Source organism: Falco cherrug, chromosome W, assembly GCF_023634085.1.
Source record: "Falco cherrug isolate bFalChe1 chromosome W, bFalChe1.pri, whole genome shotgun sequence".
In the NCBI taxonomy this organism is placed as follows: Eukaryota; Metazoa; Chordata; class Aves; order Falconiformes; family Falconidae; genus Falco; species Falco cherrug.
Genome location: NC_073719.1, coordinates 9400431 through 9421477, shown reverse-complemented (window position 1 = coordinate 9421477; position 21047 = coordinate 9400431). Strand labels below are relative to the sequence as shown.

Sequence of the window (21047 nt, the reverse complement as noted above, 5' to 3'; positions counted from 1 at the left end):
TCCAAACCACTATCACTTATGTCCTTGAGCTCATGTTACCTGTTTGATTGCCTACAGTGGCACAGGGATGGACTCCAAGGTTTCTTACCAGCTGCTTTTTCTTTAAATAAGGCTCGTTCACATTCTTGAATGAAGTGTTATTGGAATGCATTTTGGATGTTGACAGCATTGCAATAGCAAGAAAACCCAGTGAAACGGTCAAATCTCTGGCACTGTGTAAATTTTTATTTGTACTGTACCAGTAATGGGGGGGGGGGTGAGACAAAATAACTGGTAATTAGATGGTTTTCCACAGGTGTGTATCTTGACCGCCAGCTTCTCTGCCTACAACATTTTTTATATTGCAAATTTAATGAAAACCTAGAAATTTTGATAAGCTGTGCACCTTTATTGTTTCTCCAGATACGTTAACTTTTTAATTACTTTATTTACATGTAATTCTGCATGTAAACTGTTTTATACATCACAGTGGCACTGTTCTTGCATGACAATGGAATGTGTTTGTATTAATCTATATATAACATGTTTTGTGGTTTATGCATGCTGCACTAATCTGTGTTAAATCTGTCCCCTCTTTATTCAGAGCATGCTGTCTAGGTCCTTTAATTCCAATTATGCTGCAGTTAGCAGCTTTCAGTATGGCAGCTCTAGGGATCTGCATGGCAGCCAGGGTAGTGTTGCCTTGAGTGTTGCAGACAGAAGAGGTTCTGGTGTGCACGTTGTTCGAGTGAGTACCTACAGGAGGCTATTGCAATATATAGAAGGGGAAAGAATAAACTGTGAGGTATCCTTAAATTGATAGAGTTATCCTTTTATATATGGACAAAGCTTTCAATAAAAAGAATACAATTTCTGTGCTGGATTTTTTTTTTATAGGCATTAAATCAAAGACTTTGCCTTCACTTCATATGCTTTAACTTTATTGCAAGGCTTTTCAATTTAATGTCATGAAGTTGAGTTTTCTAATCGGCTTTTATAGATGGTTGAACATATGTAAAACTGTCTGGTTTCCTTGTAAAGGAAACGAGATATGTAAACAAGAGATTACTGTTCTGAATTTAATCTAGGTTGATGAAGGTTTGAACTAATTTTTATTATGCTTTTTCCTCCCCCAAACAAAATCTGATGATGTAAACTGTACTGTAAGATACTTTAGGCATTCAAGAAAATTAATATTTTAGTTTGTAAGAAAATGCAAGGAAATGATTCCTTAACTCTGAGCATCCTGAGTGATGTTATGGTATCCATAGTGAGCAGGATAAAGTCAACAGAAGACTTCTTTTAACCTTGTGAATCCTTGAATAGGCAGTCTTTAGCATTTGTTGACTTATCAATGTATTGGTGATCAAAGACACCTCTACAGTTGCTAGTTTTTGTAAATATCCAGCAATATTTTATGGGTGTGGTGTCTTGGCTAGTAAGATTTTTCTACATAAACAATGTACTAGCTAATCAAAGAAGATAAAGAATGATAAAGGCCTCAAAATGTTTTATTCTGGGCTTCTTATGAGATTTTTTAAATTTGAATAATATGAAGACATTCTTCTTTACTGCTTTGTTCTGTTCAAAGCATCCCCAGGCTTCTACTCCAGGAGACCACTGCCATGATGAGGTATTCATTTCAGGACAGCAGAATTACTCATCTGCCATGCTTAGTCTCAAAGATATTCCACTGGACAGCATGAAGAAATTAGCTGTGCAGGTAATTATCTACATGACACCATGGATAGAATATATTTATTATTATTTGTAGAAACATATGCTGGGATAGCAGTTGGAACTGGGGCTTCTTTAAAATGTAAAACAGGATTTGACTTTCACCCAGGTATTGAAGGTGTTGTAACTGAAATAGCATCCTCTTTTTGGAAGATAAAATAGTTAACTATATGAAAGGGAATAGTTTTCATTTTTCTTCAGTGAAGCTTTGAAAGAAGACATTTGCAGCAAAAGACATAATTGCAAGTGGAAATTGGAATATGTCAGATGATTTCAGGAAAGCAAATTGAAGCTGATTAAACCTTTTAAACAAACTTGAAATCTGTTGTGATGAAATTCTGATGATAAATTAGAATTTGTAGGAGACATTCTGTATTCATCTCTAAGAACCATCTATACAGGCAGGACTTACTACAATGAAACTAAACAGATGCTTGTAAGTTATTACGGTGCAGCAATCTATTTTATCTTTATAACTTCAGTAATTTCAGTTGCATTTCTACAGACCCTGGATATTGGGAATTGGCATAGTTGATACATGTTACCTATGTAAACTCTACCTCTGGCAATGCAACAAAAATTAGTTTTCCTGTCATGCTTTAGATTTTCAGAAAAGGCAGTAGAAAATCATGTAAATTTAATGCATCTGATCTGTAAATAACCTAAAAAAAATTACGCACACACATTACCATTTCTCAGAATCATTTTGGCATAAAAATCAACAGAATAGGTTCTGTTGTGTGTCTATTCACAGCATGGTTAAAGGTTGAAATTTGCACATTTCAGTTATTTATAATGACAAATAGAGTATTTTAATATCTTTGTATCCTATAACTAGTGGGATAATGGTGGTAGGCAGAAAAATCTGTGACTCAAGACTGTAGCATTTTTTTAATGTGGGAATCATACAGATGGATGAGTGACTACTTAGGCTGGGTAAGAGCATGAGGCATACGGGTAAGGAGGGAAAAGGCTGCCCATCTCAATACAGCCACAGAGCTGAACAATAACTCTGAGGCTTCAGTAAGAAATGTTGCCACCTCCAGTATCGTTCTTAATGAAATTATTTGAATACGCTGCATGTCTTTACAGTTGTGTACCTTACTGCTTGCTGTTTTTCATCATTATACCCATCAAATCAGTGACATATGTTTTAACAAAATATCATTTATTGAAAATATCATTACAGTTTTCATATTAAAATCTTGAGCTTGTATGTGAATTTAGTCAGGTTTTCTTGTGAAGTAGTCACCAAAAGATGCTCAGAGAGTATATAATTTCTGTCTACTAGCTGTGTAGGATTCTTATTTTGTGTATGATCTACTGGGGTTTGTTACAAAAATCTCTGAATTTTATGCAATAAAAGTGCAAACTATAATGATATAAACCAAGCGTCAATACTGTCAGTTGCACTGCCAGAAAATAATCATTGAGATAACTCAGTGAAGCAAGTGCTAAAAACAAAGACCTTGTCCAGTCTGTTGTAGTAGATTATCACTCAAAGTAATTTTTTGGTTTTAAATTTTTTTTTCTCAGGAGGTCAGAGCTGATGAATATAATGAAAATTGCGTGCAATTGTACGTGATCCAGAAGAGTAGTTTTGGTGATGTTCCTAGAATTAAAATTAATCAAGCATGAGAAATATTGAAACAATAAAGGAGGCATTGAGGATTGCTGCTTATAAAATGTATGATATTAGGTATTTATTTTTTATTCAGATACCTTTTACAAATGGACAAATGTGCCAGCCTCAAAGACCTCAGGCAAACTACAGCCAAGTTCATAATCTCCCTCCCCAATCATCAGTAGCAAGACATCCATCTAGAGAACAACTAATTGATTATCTGATGTTGAAAGTTGCCCACCAACCTCCCTATACCCAGTCTCAGTGTTCCCCCAGACAAAGCCATGAATTGGCAAAGCAAGAGGTAAGGATAAAATCTAACTTGAATATATGACATCTGTCTGTCAGTGGCAGTGAATTGTTACATTGTTTTCATTTATTACTGTTTCTCTGTAGATGGTTACAGAAATCATATAGGACTTTATCTCCAGCAGAAGACAATGTTATCTCAGTGCTGTCCTACTGAAATCACACATTCCTTCTAGTTTTGAGCTTTTTCCTTTTAATGTGAACATTTTAAAAGAGAAATGCAGTAGTTTCTTAACAGAATGTACCAGAAACTTATGCTTGCATCTTTATACTGAGAGAAATTTATTTCTTATGTACATTTATTGATCACCAACTAATTATTGATGTAGTAACTGCAAAAAATACAAACTTAGAGTACTTTGCATCTATTCGTTGCTATCCAGAGTGTTTCAAAAACCTGCAAATGTAGAAGCGTGCAGCCCTAAACAAAAACCAAGATTAAAAAAAAGTGTACGCATCTGATGCATGCCTGATAAATTATCAGTTTTATTTACGATAGATGTGGGTAAAAAAATTCTTATACAATTTAATGGCTCATTCATTGTGGGCAACTTTCTGTGTTTTTTTGAGGAAATACTGAGAGCTATGTTTTCATTCTGTGCTAGAATGAGAACAGCCACTTTCTGTGTAAAATAAGTTTTCTAGTCAACTCTTCTGGCAAGAGAAAGGGATGACAGTGTTGGCTGTGTAGAACTTAAAGTGAAAGTAGGAACTAGGTTTGATTTTTAAAATTCAGCTAGAAGTAGCAAGGAAATAAGAAGAACCAGTTATTTCATATGAACATGTGTATTTGTTGGTGGCATTAAATTAATTTACACAATATCTAGACATCTCTGAATTTAAAGCCTACATGGACTACTATGATTATAATCGTAGCAATATTGAACTAAAACTTGTGTACAATGATACAAGATGTTGTTGTATTGGAATCTTGTTCTGAATTAATATTATGAGATATAATACTCTCTAATTGTGATAAAAGGGGTTTTTGAGTTTTTTTTTTCTTTTTAAAAGCTTTTGTTCAGGTGAATTTGTTAATAATAATTTCATTACAGTAGCTTTGGATGCAAATTTTCAGCCAGTTCTAACTTTGGTTGTAACTAGATCCAAGTGAGAATTGACAAGGATCCAGAACTTGGATTTAGTATATCAGGAGGAGTTGGTGGTAGAGGGAATCCATTCAGACCTGAAGATGATGTGAGTATTTTATACTAATGCGTCTTAAAATCATTCTGATTAATATTTTTTTCATAGTATTTGCCAAATTAAAAAACATGTATATCTCCCAAACCCAAGCCACTAAATTCCAGGGCTTGATGGGAGAAAATTGACAAATTATTATGGAAGATCAGGGTGGTAGGCAACCACTGTGGTCACATAAAAACGCAGAGGATTATTCTGGGTGTTTCTTGTGCTGTTCTAGATATCAGTCAACAGATTTGAGATCGTGAATTATGGAGTTTACAATTAGAAAACCTCTTAAAAGAGAACATGATTTAGCCTACAGCCTTATTTCTGCTGCTTGGTAATTCGTCTTTACATGTACATCTGCCAAATTAAACAAAGGCAGACCAGAATTTGCCCTTCAATATTCTTTTAAAGACAATTCTCCTGGATTTAACATCAGAAAAGGAAGGCAGTCACAAAAGCCAGTAGATCTGTAGAATAATATCGCATTCTCTTCTACTTAGGATGGAAAATTGAGATGTTTTGAATTGCATCTGTTTCATGCTACCACAGTATTTATGAAACAAGTTGTTAAAAATGTTCTCCACCTCTGTTTTTCAAGGGTATATTTGTAACCAGAGTGCAACCAGAAGGACCAGCATCTAAGTTGTTGCAGCCCGGAGATAAAATAATTCAGGTACTGTAGTCATCTAATTAACTAGTCTGTGTAATATACCAGTTCATTTTTAGTTTGCACCTTTTCTAAGAGCAGAACATTTAATTTTTATATAGATTTCCAGAAGCATTCTTATATTCTGGAATGATGCTTTTAAATTTCTTCCACTTAACATTAGGATAGGTGATACAGGCTGAAGCATTAATCAGCTGGATCATTTTTCAAATTCTGGACATTTTTCACACTTTAAAGACAAAAACCAAGCCTAATGTTGGCATTCAAGATGGAACATGAGTGTTTTCATTAGGCTTTGCTATCATTCAGTTTTTTAACTTGTGGTTATTCACATGTAGTTTCCTGAATAATGCATTGTCTGAACATTAGCAGTTGCCTCTCACAACCCCTCTCCCCAGCTGCAACTCTTACATCCCCCTCCATCCTGCAGTTCTTGCTAGTCTTTGCTGCCTTTCCCCCATCTGACAGGCTGGACGTGTAAGCACTGGCAGAAGCTACTACTTGACTGGCTGATACCTGTCTGGTCACAGCATGTACCTCCTGGCTGCTCCATCTGCTTCAGGAGCCATGGCTTCTGGGCTGCAGCTGTGCATTTCTTTTCTGTAGGAAGTTGGTACTTTTCAGACCTCTATTGTATCAGATTTGTTTGAAATTTGTCTGATGGGCTCATAAGTTATTTGGGAAGGGGTCAAGAAAATGGGCAAAGGGATTATAAGCCTTACTTTCTTAGGGAAACAGGCTAACAGGACATTTGAACAGTGCTGTAGCCACCCTTAAAATTGCAGAGCTTGTTAAAAATTATTAATTATTCACCACATTACTAGTTTGAGAATGCTTATAGAGTCAACTCTGCTGCATTTCTGTTTTCTCAAAAAAAACCCAAACTACCCACAAAAAAAAATAATTTAAAAAAACCATTATTATCTCAATTAAACCACAACCTCGTGAACTTTCTAAAACAAAGCCAAACTGAATACACAGCATAATTCTTCCAATAAAAGAAAAACCCAACAAGCACACAGAAAAAAAAACCCAACTAAAACTAAGATCAAGCTGTTCGAACTAAAAGATAGCTTGTTTTGAGCATGGCAAATAGTTCTGTACTTGTTCTTCCTTATTGGGGCAAGAGAAAGCTGGCGCTAAATCCTAGTTCTCTTACTGATGTAGACAACCTTAAGGAAGGAGGGGAACCCTCCAACACTCCATACAGGAACAAGAAGCATGTTAAACCTTTGAAAATACTGGCAGCATGTTTGTTACATATTTATAGAGTGGAATGTGTGTGAAACTTTAGTTTTAATGGTTTGTTCCTGTATTTATGGAACTTAATTTGTCCGTGTGACATTTATAATGAAGTTTCCTTTTGTCATGCTGGCACTTTGCTTGGATTTTGCTTTTTGTTTAATGAGGAATTCATAGTTTGAAAAAGAGCTGAAGAAGTTGCATTTGCATGCTTAGACATGTTTCATTTCTAATAACTAACAGTGTTGGGTTTTGTGTAACAGCATGTTCTTTATACTCATGAGAATCCCAGTGACAATGTAATGACAGTCCTACTGTCTTGTTGAGACTTAGACATCTGCAGTTTTTGACTGAGTATCATCTCTCACAAAATGACTTTGCTATGCTTGATTTTGCAACATTCTCTGTAAAACATGCATTAGGCACATATTATAATGCATGTCTAATAATATTCTAAATTATAGTGACTAGATAATTGCATGTAAGTTAAGATTGTTGCATATTAGGTTAGGAGTAGGACATTCTGTACAAATGATGATTTGGAAGGGTTATTCCCACTTGCTTTCTGAACAGTCTATATGTAAAACTTTTTCTGCAACCCTAGACAGATTTAAAATTACTGCCTTTACAACAAAGGATTCAGCTGGTAGCAAGAGCATTTGGTGATGGGATAAGCAGCTGCAACTCCAAAATGGCACAGCTAAGCCGCAGAGTGCATGATTAGTTCTCTCTGTTGCTATATAAAGGGCAGTAGCTCATGGAGAAAGGTGGGATGCACAACTGGAAGCAGTAACAGTTTAAACTGGACAAATCTGCCATTCTGCAAGATTTTACCACCCAGACAGAATGTGAATTAGCAGTAATACACCCTGAGAAGTTGAACCATAGCCATGTTTTCCCTGTCTTGTAGGCCACTTGGGCTTGCTTGCATTTGCCAAGCCAAACCTGTCCCAAGAATTACATTGTTGCTTAGAATCACAGCAAAATTCAATCTGGGGGTGACCTCAGGTCTCACACCTAACCTCCTGCTCAAAGCAGGGTCAGCTAGTAGGTCAGAACAGGTTACTCGGGGATTTTTCCAGGAAGGTCTTAGAAAACTTCTAAGGACAAAGAGTGCATAACCTCTCAGAGCAATCTGATCCACTGCTAGACATGGCAGGGAGACAGGAATTTTCATTACATCCAGTCTGAACTGTGTTCCACAAAGGGGTAGACTGGTGGGGGTGTGAAATTAGTGTGTCACAATATAATGGTTTTAGCGTTAGTAACAAGTATTCTAAGCTCTTTTCTACTTCCTATTACTACTGTCTCAACTCCCAAGCTATAGTAGCAGGACTTGTGGTAAGTTGGATCAGTTCCTACCAGATTGCCTGTTTAAATTGTCTGGCTTTAATTGCTGAACGATAACATGCTCTCCTTGTGACATCAGCCCCTCACATGAAAGGTGAGAATTCCTCTAAATACATACTTAAAACGGAATTAAAGGTACTGGATTTTTGAGGATAGAGAGGAACATAGAGCAGGACACTCAAAGCATGGGGAGAAATTGGGAGTGCTAGAAAGGGGAGTAAAGGCCTACTAAAATGGCTCCCAATGCCATTAATGTTTTTTTTTTAAAGGCCTCAATAGTTTTAATTTATCACAAATGCCATTTCTAGTATTTAAACTGGGAGGTATCATTTGTACTGCATTTTCTTTTTTTTTTTGGCATGGCTGTATTAAGGCTGATGAATTCAATGTCTGATGTTAATGGCTTAAAGTTCAGCTTTCTCTTTTGGTTATTTGTAAATATATTCAATAACTTTGGGGCAAAATTCTTCCAAGGCTAACACAATAGTTTAATTTCTTGTAACGTATAGGTACATGTTCAACTCACATCAACAATGTAATCTGCAAATCTGCAGTGTCTTATTGTCTGCGTTCATATAAAATTTGATTATTTTAAACTTGGTTCAAGCTTAAACTAATATGAAATATGAGGCTATCATTTTCAAATTTTAAATTTTCTTTTTAGGCTAATGGATACAGCTTCATCAGTATTGATCATGGACTAGCAGTATCTTTGCTAAAGACTTTCCAGAATGCAGTGGAACTTATTATTGTACGAGAAGTTTCTTCATAAATACTGTGGATTGAGGGGAAAAGCCAGCAGAATTCATTGAAAGACTTATGGGAAACTGAATATTTTGCCTGGTTTTATACACAAAAGGAACTGGAAAAGAATTATGATCAAAATTTGTACAGAAAATTAAATCCTGAACTTGTGCTTAAAGGGGGAAAAGCCACTGTATAGAGTGTTCAAGAAATCATTTTGGAAATTCATATGGTGAATAAACTTGTTTTTAAGCATTGTAGCAATCTAAGGATCACTCCTCCAAGAACAAACCTGTGTTGTTTTTTTGTACAGATGGTAGGTTTATTTTTGGATAATTCATACACATCACTAAACTTTGTTCAATGCTTTGCAAAGCCTTGGTTATAGCCAATGGACAGATGGCAGGACTGTCTGTCCTGTAGCTGTTTATTGCCTTTATTTCTATTCATCAGATATTAATGTGTTATGCTGAAACCACTTCTGTAGATATGGACAGAAGATACAAAATGTTGGCTTTGCTGTGTGCACATTGTATAGATGAGTGGGTAGATGGAAAGTGGCGCTGGTTGGACAGAATGAAGGTCAGGTGAAACAACTATCTGCTGTCTAAATCTGGAATCAAGAAAGAAGAAAAAGTGTTTAGTTCTGGAGTGTATGTCTACCAATAGAAAATGCAATAAAAGCTTACACATTTTTAGGAAGACTGTAAATACAAAGTTGTGATATTCTACAGGATTTTTTCTTAATGTAGTCATTGAATATTCATTTGCCACGTGATTCATGTTTAGTTGGGTTTTCTTGCATACAGAATTTTTTCAACTGTACTGTGGAACTGTGCCCAGAGGTTTTTCTCTACCATGGAAATCCCAAATTTTGTGCAAATGGTGATACTTATCTTTATAAAAAATACTCCATTTCAACCTTCTAGATTTTAAAAATGAAACTGAAATGGCCAGTTTTTAAGGTTGTTGCCTGTAATATATATTTAAACACAAAGTAAATGATGCAAGAAAGGTTATGAAAGTCATTTCAATTTTGTTTGGCCTTTGCATTGCCTTGTTAATCAAAAAGGAAACCATATGTATGGAGCTAGGTAACCAAAGCAAGTTTGTGAAACTTTAAACAGTGATGGAGAATTGCTGTGGTGAGATGGAGATCAAAGGGAGGGTGGACTTACAACCTACCAGTTGGTAATGATGTTTCTTAAAGAGCTGTTCCTACAGGTAATATTAAATGTGAACTAGACACTTCAGAGTCATTAAAGGGTTTCTAACTATAGTAATGTAAGTGATTTACCACAGACTGCCTTTGTTCCTTATTATTGTATAAAATATTAAATTATGCTTATATTAATTTTGTTTACCAGAAGCATTAACTTTCTTTTTCTCTTTCTCCTTTGTAATTGAATAGACTGCATAATCTGCAGTGATAATTAATACACAGTTGTTATGGACCAGGGAAAAGTGCCATAGAAGACCAATAACTGTTTTTAATCAGGGCCAATTATTAGCCTGTCATTGGAGCAATATTCAGCTATTGCAGTTCATTTTTAATTACATATAAGTTGGTAGTTTGAAATGGGTATAAGTTACTTTTTTCAACCCATGTGTACAAAAATAAATGCTTTTAATAAAGCTAGCAAAACCACCAGCCTCCTGTAGTTTTGGGACAATGAGCGGGAAGAGAGAGGAATATACATAGATAGTGATAATAAACAGATAGTACTTAAATAAGTGAACTCCAATATTATTGCACTTCTTTCAAAGATGTTAACTATTGCTTATTGTACTGTGTATAGTTCTAATAATTTTAATTGAAACCCTTTAGCAGCTCTTTGGATATTTTACTACTTTTTAGTTGATTTTCGATAATATTTACATAGGAAATTATTTTTTTATATATTAGCGGAAATGTGCTGTATTTTGATAAAATTCATTTATTTTCCATGTGCTGTTAATATTCAAAGAAAAGAACAAAAAACATAGCTATAGAATGGCAGGAGTCAATGTTCCCCTTCTAAGATGTGTTTTTTTGTTGTTTAGTTTCTATTTTTTTAATTGAAAATGAAAAATGTTCACATTGCCTTTTAAAGGGAATGCATACAGACAGGTCCTAAATTAACTTGGTCTTCTACATAACCTGTATCTTTGGGAAGGGGAAAAGTCCAAAATGCAGAACTGATTCTTTATTGATCTTGGACTGACTTTGTATACATTTTGCAGTACATTTAAATATATCACTGAGGAATTATACAGTATTGTATTTTCCTTTAATGGTAACAGAAGTTTTATACTTAATTTTCAGATTTATATATCACAGGAAAAATCTACCAACAACTGTTTGGCTCTGGTAGAACTGTAGAAGTAGAGATTTATAGCAAGAAGTTTAGTACTTTTTGTGGAAATAGAATAGAATAGTTGGAAGGGACCTACAATGATCATGTAGTACAACTGCCTGACCAATTCAGGGCTGACCAAAAATTAAAGCATGCTCTTAAACTAAACATTGATAGGCATGGAACATCACCCACCTCTCTAGGAAGCCTGTTCCAGTGTTTGACCACCCTCTTGGTAAAGAAATGCTTCCTAACGTTAACTCTGAACCTCTCCTGACACAACTTTGAGCCATTCCACTCATCCTGTCAGTGGATACCTGGGAGAAGAGATCAGCACCTCCCTCTCTACTTCCCCTCCTCAGGAAGCTGCAGAGAGCAATGAGGTCACCCCTCAGCCTCCTTTGCTCCAAACTAGACAAACTCAAAGTCCTTAGCTGCTCCTCATAGGACATTCCTTCCAGCCCTTTCACCAGCTTTGTTGCCCTCCTCTGGATGCATTTGAGTCCCTTAACATCCTTCTTAAACTGTGGGGCCCAGAACTGCACACAGTACTCAAGGTGAGGCCACACCAACGCTGAATACAGTGGGCTAATCACCTCTCTTGACCAGCTGGTTATACTGTGTTTGATGCACCCCAGGATGCAGTTTGGCCTCTTGACTACCAGGCCACACTGCTGACTCATATTGAGCCTGCTGTCAACCAGCACCCCCAGATCCCTTTCTGCAGGGCTGCTCTCCAGCCACTCCTCTCCCACTTTATACCATTGCTAATTTACTCCATCCCATGTGCAGAATCCAGCATTTGCTCTTGTTAAATTTCATGCCACTGATGATTTCCCAATGCTCCAATGTACCTAGATCCCCCTCTGCAAGGCCTTTTGTCCCTTGAGAGAGTCAAAAGCAACTCCCAGTTTGGTATCATCAGCAAACCTGCTAATGGTGCATTCAACTCCTGCATCCAGATCGTTGATAAATATGTTGAACAGAACTGGCCCTAGAACTGAACCCTGAGGAACACCGCTGGTAGACCAGTCGCCAGCCAGCTGCAGCCCCATTTACTACAACCCTCTGAGCTCTGCCATTCAGCCAGTTCTTCACCCACTGCACTGTGAATCTGCTCATCTCACAACTTGTCCAGAAGGATGCTGTGAGGGACAGTATCAAAAGCCTTACTAAAATCCAGAAAAACTACATCCACCACCTTCCATTCCTCCACTAGGTGGGTGACCTTGTCCCATCAAATTAGTGAAATGACTTTCCCTTTGTGAACCCATGTTGACTGTGCCTGATGATTGCATTGTTCTATAAATGCCTTTCAATAGCACCCAATATAATCATGTCCATAATTTTTCCAGGTACTGAGGTTAGACTAACAGGTCTGTACTTTCCTGGGTCTTCCTTCCCTCACACCCTTCTTGTAAATTGCAATAACATTGGCTAGCTTCCAGTCAGTAGGGACCTCCCCAGACTCCCAAGATCTTTGATAAGTGATCAAGAGGGGTCCTGCCTTAACATCCACTAGCTCCTTCAGTACTCTGGGATGAATCCCATCAGGGCCCATGGACTTGTGAACATTCAGCTGATACAGCTGGTTCCTTTACAATTTCAGTGTCCACTAATGGAAAGTCACTGTCCCTGCAGTCATGGTCCTCTGACTCAGTGGACCAGGCAGCCCAAGGTCTATCAGTATTATTAAACTGAGGCAAAAAACACATTGAATGCCTTTACTATTTCTTCATCCCTATTTTTCAAGTGACTATCTTCAACGAGTATTGGGCTAATGTTTTCCTTTGACCTCTTTTTGCTATTAACGTACTTTAAAAATATAAATACTTGGCCAAAGCTTGTCTTCAGTAAATTAGCAAATTAACTATCTAATAAAATATAGATTATTCGGTAAACATTGGAGTTTTCAGTGGACTGAAATGTGCTTGTTCCTTCAGCGTCTGTGTGTAAAGGTAAACATGTCAAACTAGATGATTTTGCAGAGTAGGAGAAAGATGTCTCCTGAACTAGTCCAGCCAGGATACAACAGGAGGAGAGACAATATTAGCACTTTTCATTTTGAATGCATCTTAAACTACATTTTTAATAGAATAAAATCCATCAGCAGCCTAAGCTCCTCAGCATGCCAATGAGTTGATGCAAACTCTGTTAATTCTTTCTATTCTTAATAGGTCATTAAAGAATCAGTTCAATTGTTGTAATGAAAAGATTAAGTCTCCCACATATTTTTTATGTAAATATTGTTTAGTTTCTTTTTTGGACTAGAGTTAAAAATGTGTATATACTTGAAAGCATTCTATGAACACATGTATAGCAATAAGCAACACACAAAATCAAACCCTTATAGTTATTTTGGTTTTGTTTAGAAATATTACTTTGTCAACAGCTATGAAATGTTTTTATTGATCAGCATTTATTCAACATTCCAAATTTTTGTATATAATTAGACTGTTTCTGAGGTAGCACACAGAGAATAGATAATAAATTAATGCTCTTTAAAGCTGTGTGTAATTGACTTCTTTAACTTATAGGAAATTCTCCATGACATGATTTTATTCTTCTATAGTTTCTGTAGAACTTAGTCCTCTATCAATATCTGTTAGCAAAGACTTATTTGTGTTTCTGGCTCTGTGTATCTCAGTGCCTAGGGGTCTGTCTGCTCTAGCTGATTTCATTGCAAGACCAGGTTATTCAGAAGAAATACCTTTGTGCATAACCCAATCTTGCAATGAAATCAGATAAGGCAGCCAGTGGCTGCTCTCCTGAAGAGATGAGTAGGTTTTGTCTGATGCAAATTAAGAAGTTTCAATAGTAGATGGGGTTGGTTAAGTCAAGTAGGGTTAAAATTAAGAGCATCTTGGGAGTGCTCTAATGAGATATACAAGGGTTATGTGGTAAAGAAAGTGAAGAGTTACTTGAATGATTGGCTAATGCCAAATGAATGTTAAGTTCTGCCTTATGACTTGGGTTTGAAAGTAAACATAAAAAAAAAATCCTGTCCTGCCACCGGAGGTGATTTTTGAAAAACTGGGTTTGTCTTTACCCGTTCCACAGAATTGTATTTTAAGTGACATCTTGTATATTCTCACTCCAGTTAAGAAAGTTTATGGGTATGTTCACATTTGTCAAGAGTAAATGAACCTAATGTGCTGTTCCGCTAAAGCATCGATGCATACTTATTACAGCAGAGGTCATTTACGTAGTTCTTGCTTTGCCCATATAACAATGAAAGTTCTTTAAGAATTTATAATTTTGTTCTTGAACTGACAGTTTTCCTGAAATGCTAAATGTTACTGTTTCACTAAGCAGAATGATCTCCAGTGTACAGAAGCATTACTGCAACAAGCTGATAAAAGCATTATATATCTATGAGGCAGTTGATTCTAGGCTTAAGGAACCCACTGTTTGTAATTCATGTTCTTATTCATCCTCAACAAGTAAGCAATAAAATACATGATTTAATTTTCTGTGACATGACTCCATCTGGTTCTTACAATTATGAAAACTAAAGAAAACTAGTGATGACTGTTGGCAGGGAGAGGAAGCTTTTATAATGATAAGAAAAAAAGCCACTGGAAACTGATAAAAATCAATTTCATATCACATTTCACATATTGCTGTCTTTGTAATTTATTTTTGTTTAAGAAATTAAGCTTTCTACAGCTATCCATGTTATTCATTCAGTAGCCAAAGCTTTCAGGTTATACAGAGGAGGTGCACATACCATTTCTGTACAGATGTATGTTCCAATAGGGAAAAGACTAAATTTCTAGAATTGTCACAGTTTTGAAAGTGATGGCTAGAGTGTGATGGATGCACCCACTTTGACTGAGTGAACAGTACTTTGGTTCAGGCATCATCGACAAGTAGGCCTGACTAAAATCAGCCTTTCTGTGCAAACCTTGATAATTGTGCTAGGCCATATCTTCTCAGGAGACAAGGGGCCTAGGCCACATCTTATCAGGAGCTAACAGTACCAGCCTGAGCTGTGACTAGACAAAACTAAAACTGCTATGGCTGCATACTTGCACGTACACCAAAGGGGGGGTTGACTACAAGTCAATCACTTTATAAATATCTGTAGCCCATCTGAGCCCATTGAGCTCTCCTGTACAGCAGCAGGCTGCATGGCAGTGATCTCCCCCTTGAGCAGGGATCCCTCTCAACGTTATGCCTTGAGGTTGAGACCCTTTACCTGGCATCTGATATCTATAATGAGGTAAGTGACATTTTACATTAGGCCTAGAAGTACACTGTATGCTAGCAACATTTATATATCCAGCTATAGCTTAATTATTAGAAGTGTAGTAAGTAGAGTGTATGACTGCTGTCTAAATCATCATTTACATCATTTTCAAATCACTGTTTAATTGCCATTCAATTATTGCTTAATCACCATTTGATTTTCATTCATTCATCAATTAATTACCATTTGATCATCATTTAATCATTAATAAAACCCCTTTTAGTTAATCCCACAATGATGACTGCAGGAGCGGGCTGGAAACTAGGACCACGCGTGGCAATCAGTTAGCTGAGGGGAATGTGCTCGAGCTTGTCTAGACAACAATTAACATGATGAGGCATGTTTGCAGAGCACAGGGGAGTGGGAGACGGATGGCGCCAAGGATGGCGCCAAGGAAAGGTAACACCTTGTGGTTAATTGATGGCAGTTAACCACCAATCAGGGATTGCCTAGTATGCAGTGCTTAGCTTCAAGAACCAATCTGTTTAAAACGCGCAGCTTCTGAAAGTGTATATAAACTCGTGCTTCTGTACAATAAATTGACATTTGCTTGCATCAAGCTGCGTCCCGTCTCTTCATTCGCCGCAGATGACTTCTCTTAATAATTCACCTGTGACATAGAAATGAAATGATTACTTAATTATGTGAATATTAAGAGTTGCTACATCCCCACCAGTGCTTAGTTAGGTGGATTGATCCTCAAAGAGGGTCCCATGGTGATAGAAACCAAAACCATGTTGCTGACCAATTGTTGACACTCAGTATCAGTCCCTTCCTCCTCCTGCCCTCTCTAGCAAGATTGAGAAGAGCACCTGGGACCCCATTTGCCCCCCCCCCCCAAGACTGGGAGGGGATAGGTCCTCTCCTGGTTGCTCCAAAGGTATTGCTGGTGCCCATATGGAAAAACAGCAAAGGGTCATACTCAGAGAGTTGGACAAACTTCGGCAGTCTCTCCACAACACCCCAGATCTGGGCCCCTGGCAAAAGCTTCTCTAGCTAGCAGCTCAAGTTGGCAGGTGGGTGCCTCTGTGCCCCACAGCTGGGAGTCACCCACTATATCACTCTCTGCTTCCTCCAGGTTTCTGGCATGGCTCAGGTCACTCTATCCAGATGCTTTGCTTGAAAGCACCCCAGGTCTTCCTCAGCTTTGAAGGCAATAAACTGCAGGTAGAGCAGGAGCATTATATATGGTGCTGGAAATATGGAAATACTCTGCACAAGATTTTGTGTGTTTTAAAAGTGGGTTGCAATTATCCCATTTAAGGGAAAAATTTATTAAGTAGCTATTAAAAAAATATTATTGAGCTGTGAAAGATTCAACATATAGCTTGTGTATCTTAATGGCTGAGTGAGAACACTTTCAGCCACTCACACTTATATGAATACTTGATTAAAAGTTTTAGAGATGTAAGAAGATACAAGAGAAGAATTATCATGTGACTCGGCTAGCAAGGGTCCCAAGATGGCCAAGAACAGTTCCATGTTAAGAGGCATATTACTGAAATTATGTAGATTTTTTACATGGCCTGAACTTTTGAGCATCAGGAATTACATTTCCAATTACAGTACTCTGCAACTTCTATTTTTGCAGCTGCATAACACAAAGGGAATATGGCTCTGCACTATATATGTTTCATGAGACATGGTTGGACACTGCAAATTGCTGAAAAAAATATGTTTAAGTATTAAAATTAATGAAAAACTGTGAGGGAATATTTGCTCGTTTGCTAGATGTGTGAAAATACCAAATTGGATAAATTCTTAAGGACTGTCTCAGTAGAGAAACTGGTAGTGACATGCGGAATCGAACTCTACAACTCCAGGAGAGTTATAAAGCAGGTATGTTTACTGCGGCGCCAGGTGAAAGGGGGATCTCTCCTCCTAACTTGCACACCATTTAAACGAGCAGCCGGATATTTATTATACAAAGTCATGCATATACATAAGGTTTCCAAGAATTCAGCATCTCCTCCCTCTGGCATCTCTTCAAGATGTACTTTTCACCTTCTTGGGCAGTTACCTGATGTTCCTGTTTATCTTTGCATACATTAGAAGTCTTTGTTGTTTAATTTCAGTTATCTACTATAGTTCTTTATATGTCATTCATTATCTAACTTTTGTTCAATTGTAAAACATCTGCTAGCTAAGGATGAGCCCTTCCTTATTGTCCACTCTAAACATGTCAAGGTAATACATGCCCACTGTGTTACCGAAATCTCGGACTGAAGAACTTATCGACACCAATGTGATGTAGATAAGCAGACACTTCTTTATTGACGGCCGGGTGCGTGAGCGAGTCCTCTCACGATCAACGCACACCAGGTCCCAAAATCAGATTCCATATATAGAACTTATTCATACATATTCATCAATTATTCATGCATAATCATAACATTTCCCGTAAATCATTTTCATACTCTCCTCCTATATCCGATTATGCGCAGTAAAGCTTAGAAAGATCTAGGAATGGGTCTGGGGTACGATTTGGGTAGGTGGTATATGAGTCGGTGGTCGCGATCTCCCCCTGCCGGAATTACCTTTTACTAAAGTTCACGGTTTCTTGGCAGGCACCTACAAGCTGTTCCAGTCGACTCTCCCCAGTTCCCATTAATCTCATATTCTGACATTTCAATGCACCTCTGCGTACAGAAGACTGGTTAAATACAAAGGAACCTTTCAACCCTAGAGTTATTACAATAGTTCCAGGCCCTTCTTCCAGCCTTGGTACAAGACGTACAAAAGATTCCATAACAACTCTTACTGCGTAGCTGCAAGTTTCCTATAAATTTTTTTTTCCCTTATCCTTCTATATTTTAATTCTGTTAAATGATTTTATAAAATCAATTAATTAAATAAAATCAATCAATTTTAACTTATTAACAAATCGGTAACATTTCCCCCCTTTGAAAGTGTTGAAAATCATTATTTCAATACTTTCACATTATTCATATATCTTTTGTTTCAACATATTTGGGTAATGGATCATGTCTTGGTGAAATAGTTGGTACTTCTCTCATAATCATACGACTCACTGCAATTCTATTGGTAAACTGTTTCTTCAGACATGCATATACTAGCATGCTCATCAAAAAGACAACTAGTAACAGAAACAAAGTCTTAATTATAGATTGTATCCAAGAGCTCAATTTCCATCCCAGTTTGTTAAAAATTTTCCCAAGCCAATCTTCTGACATATCCTTTTAAATTGTTTCAGTTTCTTTTTCAATTTTTCCCAATAGGTCTAGATCATGTTCCACATCCTGAGTGACATTTGGAATGTGGATACAACAGTGGTCCAGTTTATCCTTGAGATATCCACATACTCCATGTTCTTTAAGTAGGAGCATATCTAGTGCCATTCTATTTTGTAAAGTCATTCTGGAAGTTGCCTGTAGTTGTATATTCAATTCCTTAAACCCCTTTTTGTTAACGTTTGCCAATTTTTCCACTTGACCAGTTAACTGATAGAGCCATGCTCTGTTTCTATATGAAGCTATAGGATTTAAAAAGTGATTCAAGTGCCCAACCAGTTTTCACTCCTGTAAATGGTTCATTCCAAATATCATCATTTATCTCAGATCTCTTTATTCGTTTCAATTCTAAATTCTCTAAGGATCCTTTAAATGGTGATTTCTTTCAAATTGGACACAATGTTGGCATGCCTAAAATAATTTGTTTCACCTTACCATCTAATGGTAAATGTGTGGTCCAGGTTCCATCACTTAATGCCCAAACTAAATGTCCTGGACTTCGAATAATAGATTTTCTACAACTAAACAAAGTTCCTTTCCTAACTATAAAAGTGCTCGTTAAATTGAGAGTGTTCTTAAGACCTCGACAAAAATAACCATATTTTAAAACAGTGGCCTACGGAGGAATTCTTTGGATTACTAAGTCTGCATTACTGCAATCATACACTTTTTCACATTTCCACTATGGCACTATTTTATTTTCCTTCTCTCCCAATGTAGTTGACCTATCATCTACCCAGGGTAATACTGAAAAAAACCTTTCCATCCCAGGTAAAACACCAAGAAGTTCTTGCTATATACTGAAAATGGGAAAATATGGACATAGACCATATAGAGTCCCACTGGTCTACTAATTGGGTGCTCTGGCCAGTTTCGTTACACTTCCATTCCATAACACTTTTGCTCACGTTGATTTTAAATTGTTCATCATAAGAACACCATCCCACAGTCTTAAATCTCCCTATTTTGGTAAAAACATGATTTAACAATTTTTCACAATCCGCCAGACTACCTGGAGTTTTCCACTGTTTTCTAGTGACTTTCACTTGCTCATACCATTGAGTCACTGGCCTCTGTTCACAATAGGTGGTTTCATTTTTATGTTCCAGGTTAGTCAAATTCATAGTTAAGATTCCCCATGGAATAGATTCACCTACTGCCTTCGGTATTGGCAAACAAGCAGTGATCTGCGTGACGTTTTGTAAATTGGCAAATTCTTTAATCAATCCTACCATCAAATTTTCCTCAGCCATTTGTTTGGGAATGTCAATCACTTGTTCTGTTTCTATTTGTCTTTTGTTCCTGTCCACCAAGTCAGCCCATGATCCCACCAACACTACCAACCAAAAGAAAATCCAAAAGCCAATCATAACCTGATATGAAAAATTAGACATGTTTCAAAGTCAATTTTTTTAAGTCTCTGGGTCACGATTAACAATCTTCCACGGAGTAGATGCTTTCTTCACGGTGCTTTCTTCACTCGAGTATAATGTATCCAAGCATCTGATTCTGAAATCTTGATAGCTGTAAAAGTGGTTAACAGTATCTGGAAAGGTCCCCTCCAGCGCTCCTGCAAAGGTTCGGAGGTCCAAGTCTTCACATAGACATAGTCTCCTGGTTGGAAATCATGCACTGAATTTTCTAGGGGTAAAGGTCTATTTCAAATTACTACACTCCAAATCACAGCCAAAGTTTTCCTTAGAAAAAGCAAATACACATCTTGTTTTCCTTTTACATGTATGTTTAGATTTGGTTCTGGAGACTCATATGTTTTTCCATATAATAATTCATAAGGACTGACTGAGGTTCCACTCTTTGGCTGTACCCTGATTCGTAATAATGCTAATGAAAGTGCCTGAGGCCACTTTAGACTGGTTTCTTGACAAATTTTACTTATTTGTCGTTTCAAAGTTTGATTCATCCTCTCCACTTTTCCACTAAATTGTGGTCTCCAAGACACATGCAAATCCCAATTAATACCCAATACTTTGCTAACACTTTGGACTACTTCAGCAACAAAGTGTGGACCCTCTGTCAGAGGATTTCCAATAGGAACTCCAAATCTCGGAATTATTTCTTGTAATAACCACTTCACAACCTCTTTTTGCTTGTGTGGTGCGACAGGGAAGGGCTTCTGGCCATCCTGTAAAAGTATCAACCCCTACCAAGATGTACTGGTACCCATTGTATCTAGGCAACTCTGAAAAATCTACTTGCCAATAATCTCCAGGTTCTGTACCAGACTTCAGCCTACCCATTTGAACCTTTTTCTTAATCACTGGATTATTTTTCAAACATACTTCACACTTTGCAGTTACCATTTTAGCTATTCCTAACATCTTAACTGATATTACTTGCTTTCGTA

The 21047-nt window shown here is 37.1% G+C and overlaps 1 protein-coding gene across 19 annotated transcripts in view; it reads left to right on the top strand.

Moving 5' to 3' along the window:
• The window catches only part of LOC129734539 (erbin-like), a 123979-nt gene extending 109327 nt beyond the window's left edge, over positions 1–14652 (top strand). For 15 of the 19 annotated variants that reach the window (XM_055698136.1, XM_055698143.1, XM_055698140.1 and 12 more), the window contains 6 exons: positions 584–727; positions 1571–1702; positions 3435–3644; positions 4754–4846; positions 5439–5513; positions 8764–14652. In XM_055698136.1, coding sequence (XP_055554111.1) covers positions 584–727; positions 1571–1702; positions 3435–3644; positions 4754–4846; positions 5439–5513; positions 8764–8871 — 762 coding nt within the window. In that variant the 3' untranslated portion in view covers positions 8872–14652. Of the gene's footprint in view, positions 1–583; positions 728–1570; positions 1703–3415; positions 3645–4704; positions 4847–5438; positions 5514–8763 lie in introns of those variants that run through there. The other 4 variants (XM_055698148.1, XM_055698147.1, XM_055698151.1 and 1 more) reach the window with 3 other exon arrangements.
• Positions 14653–21047: the final 6395 nt, after the last annotated feature.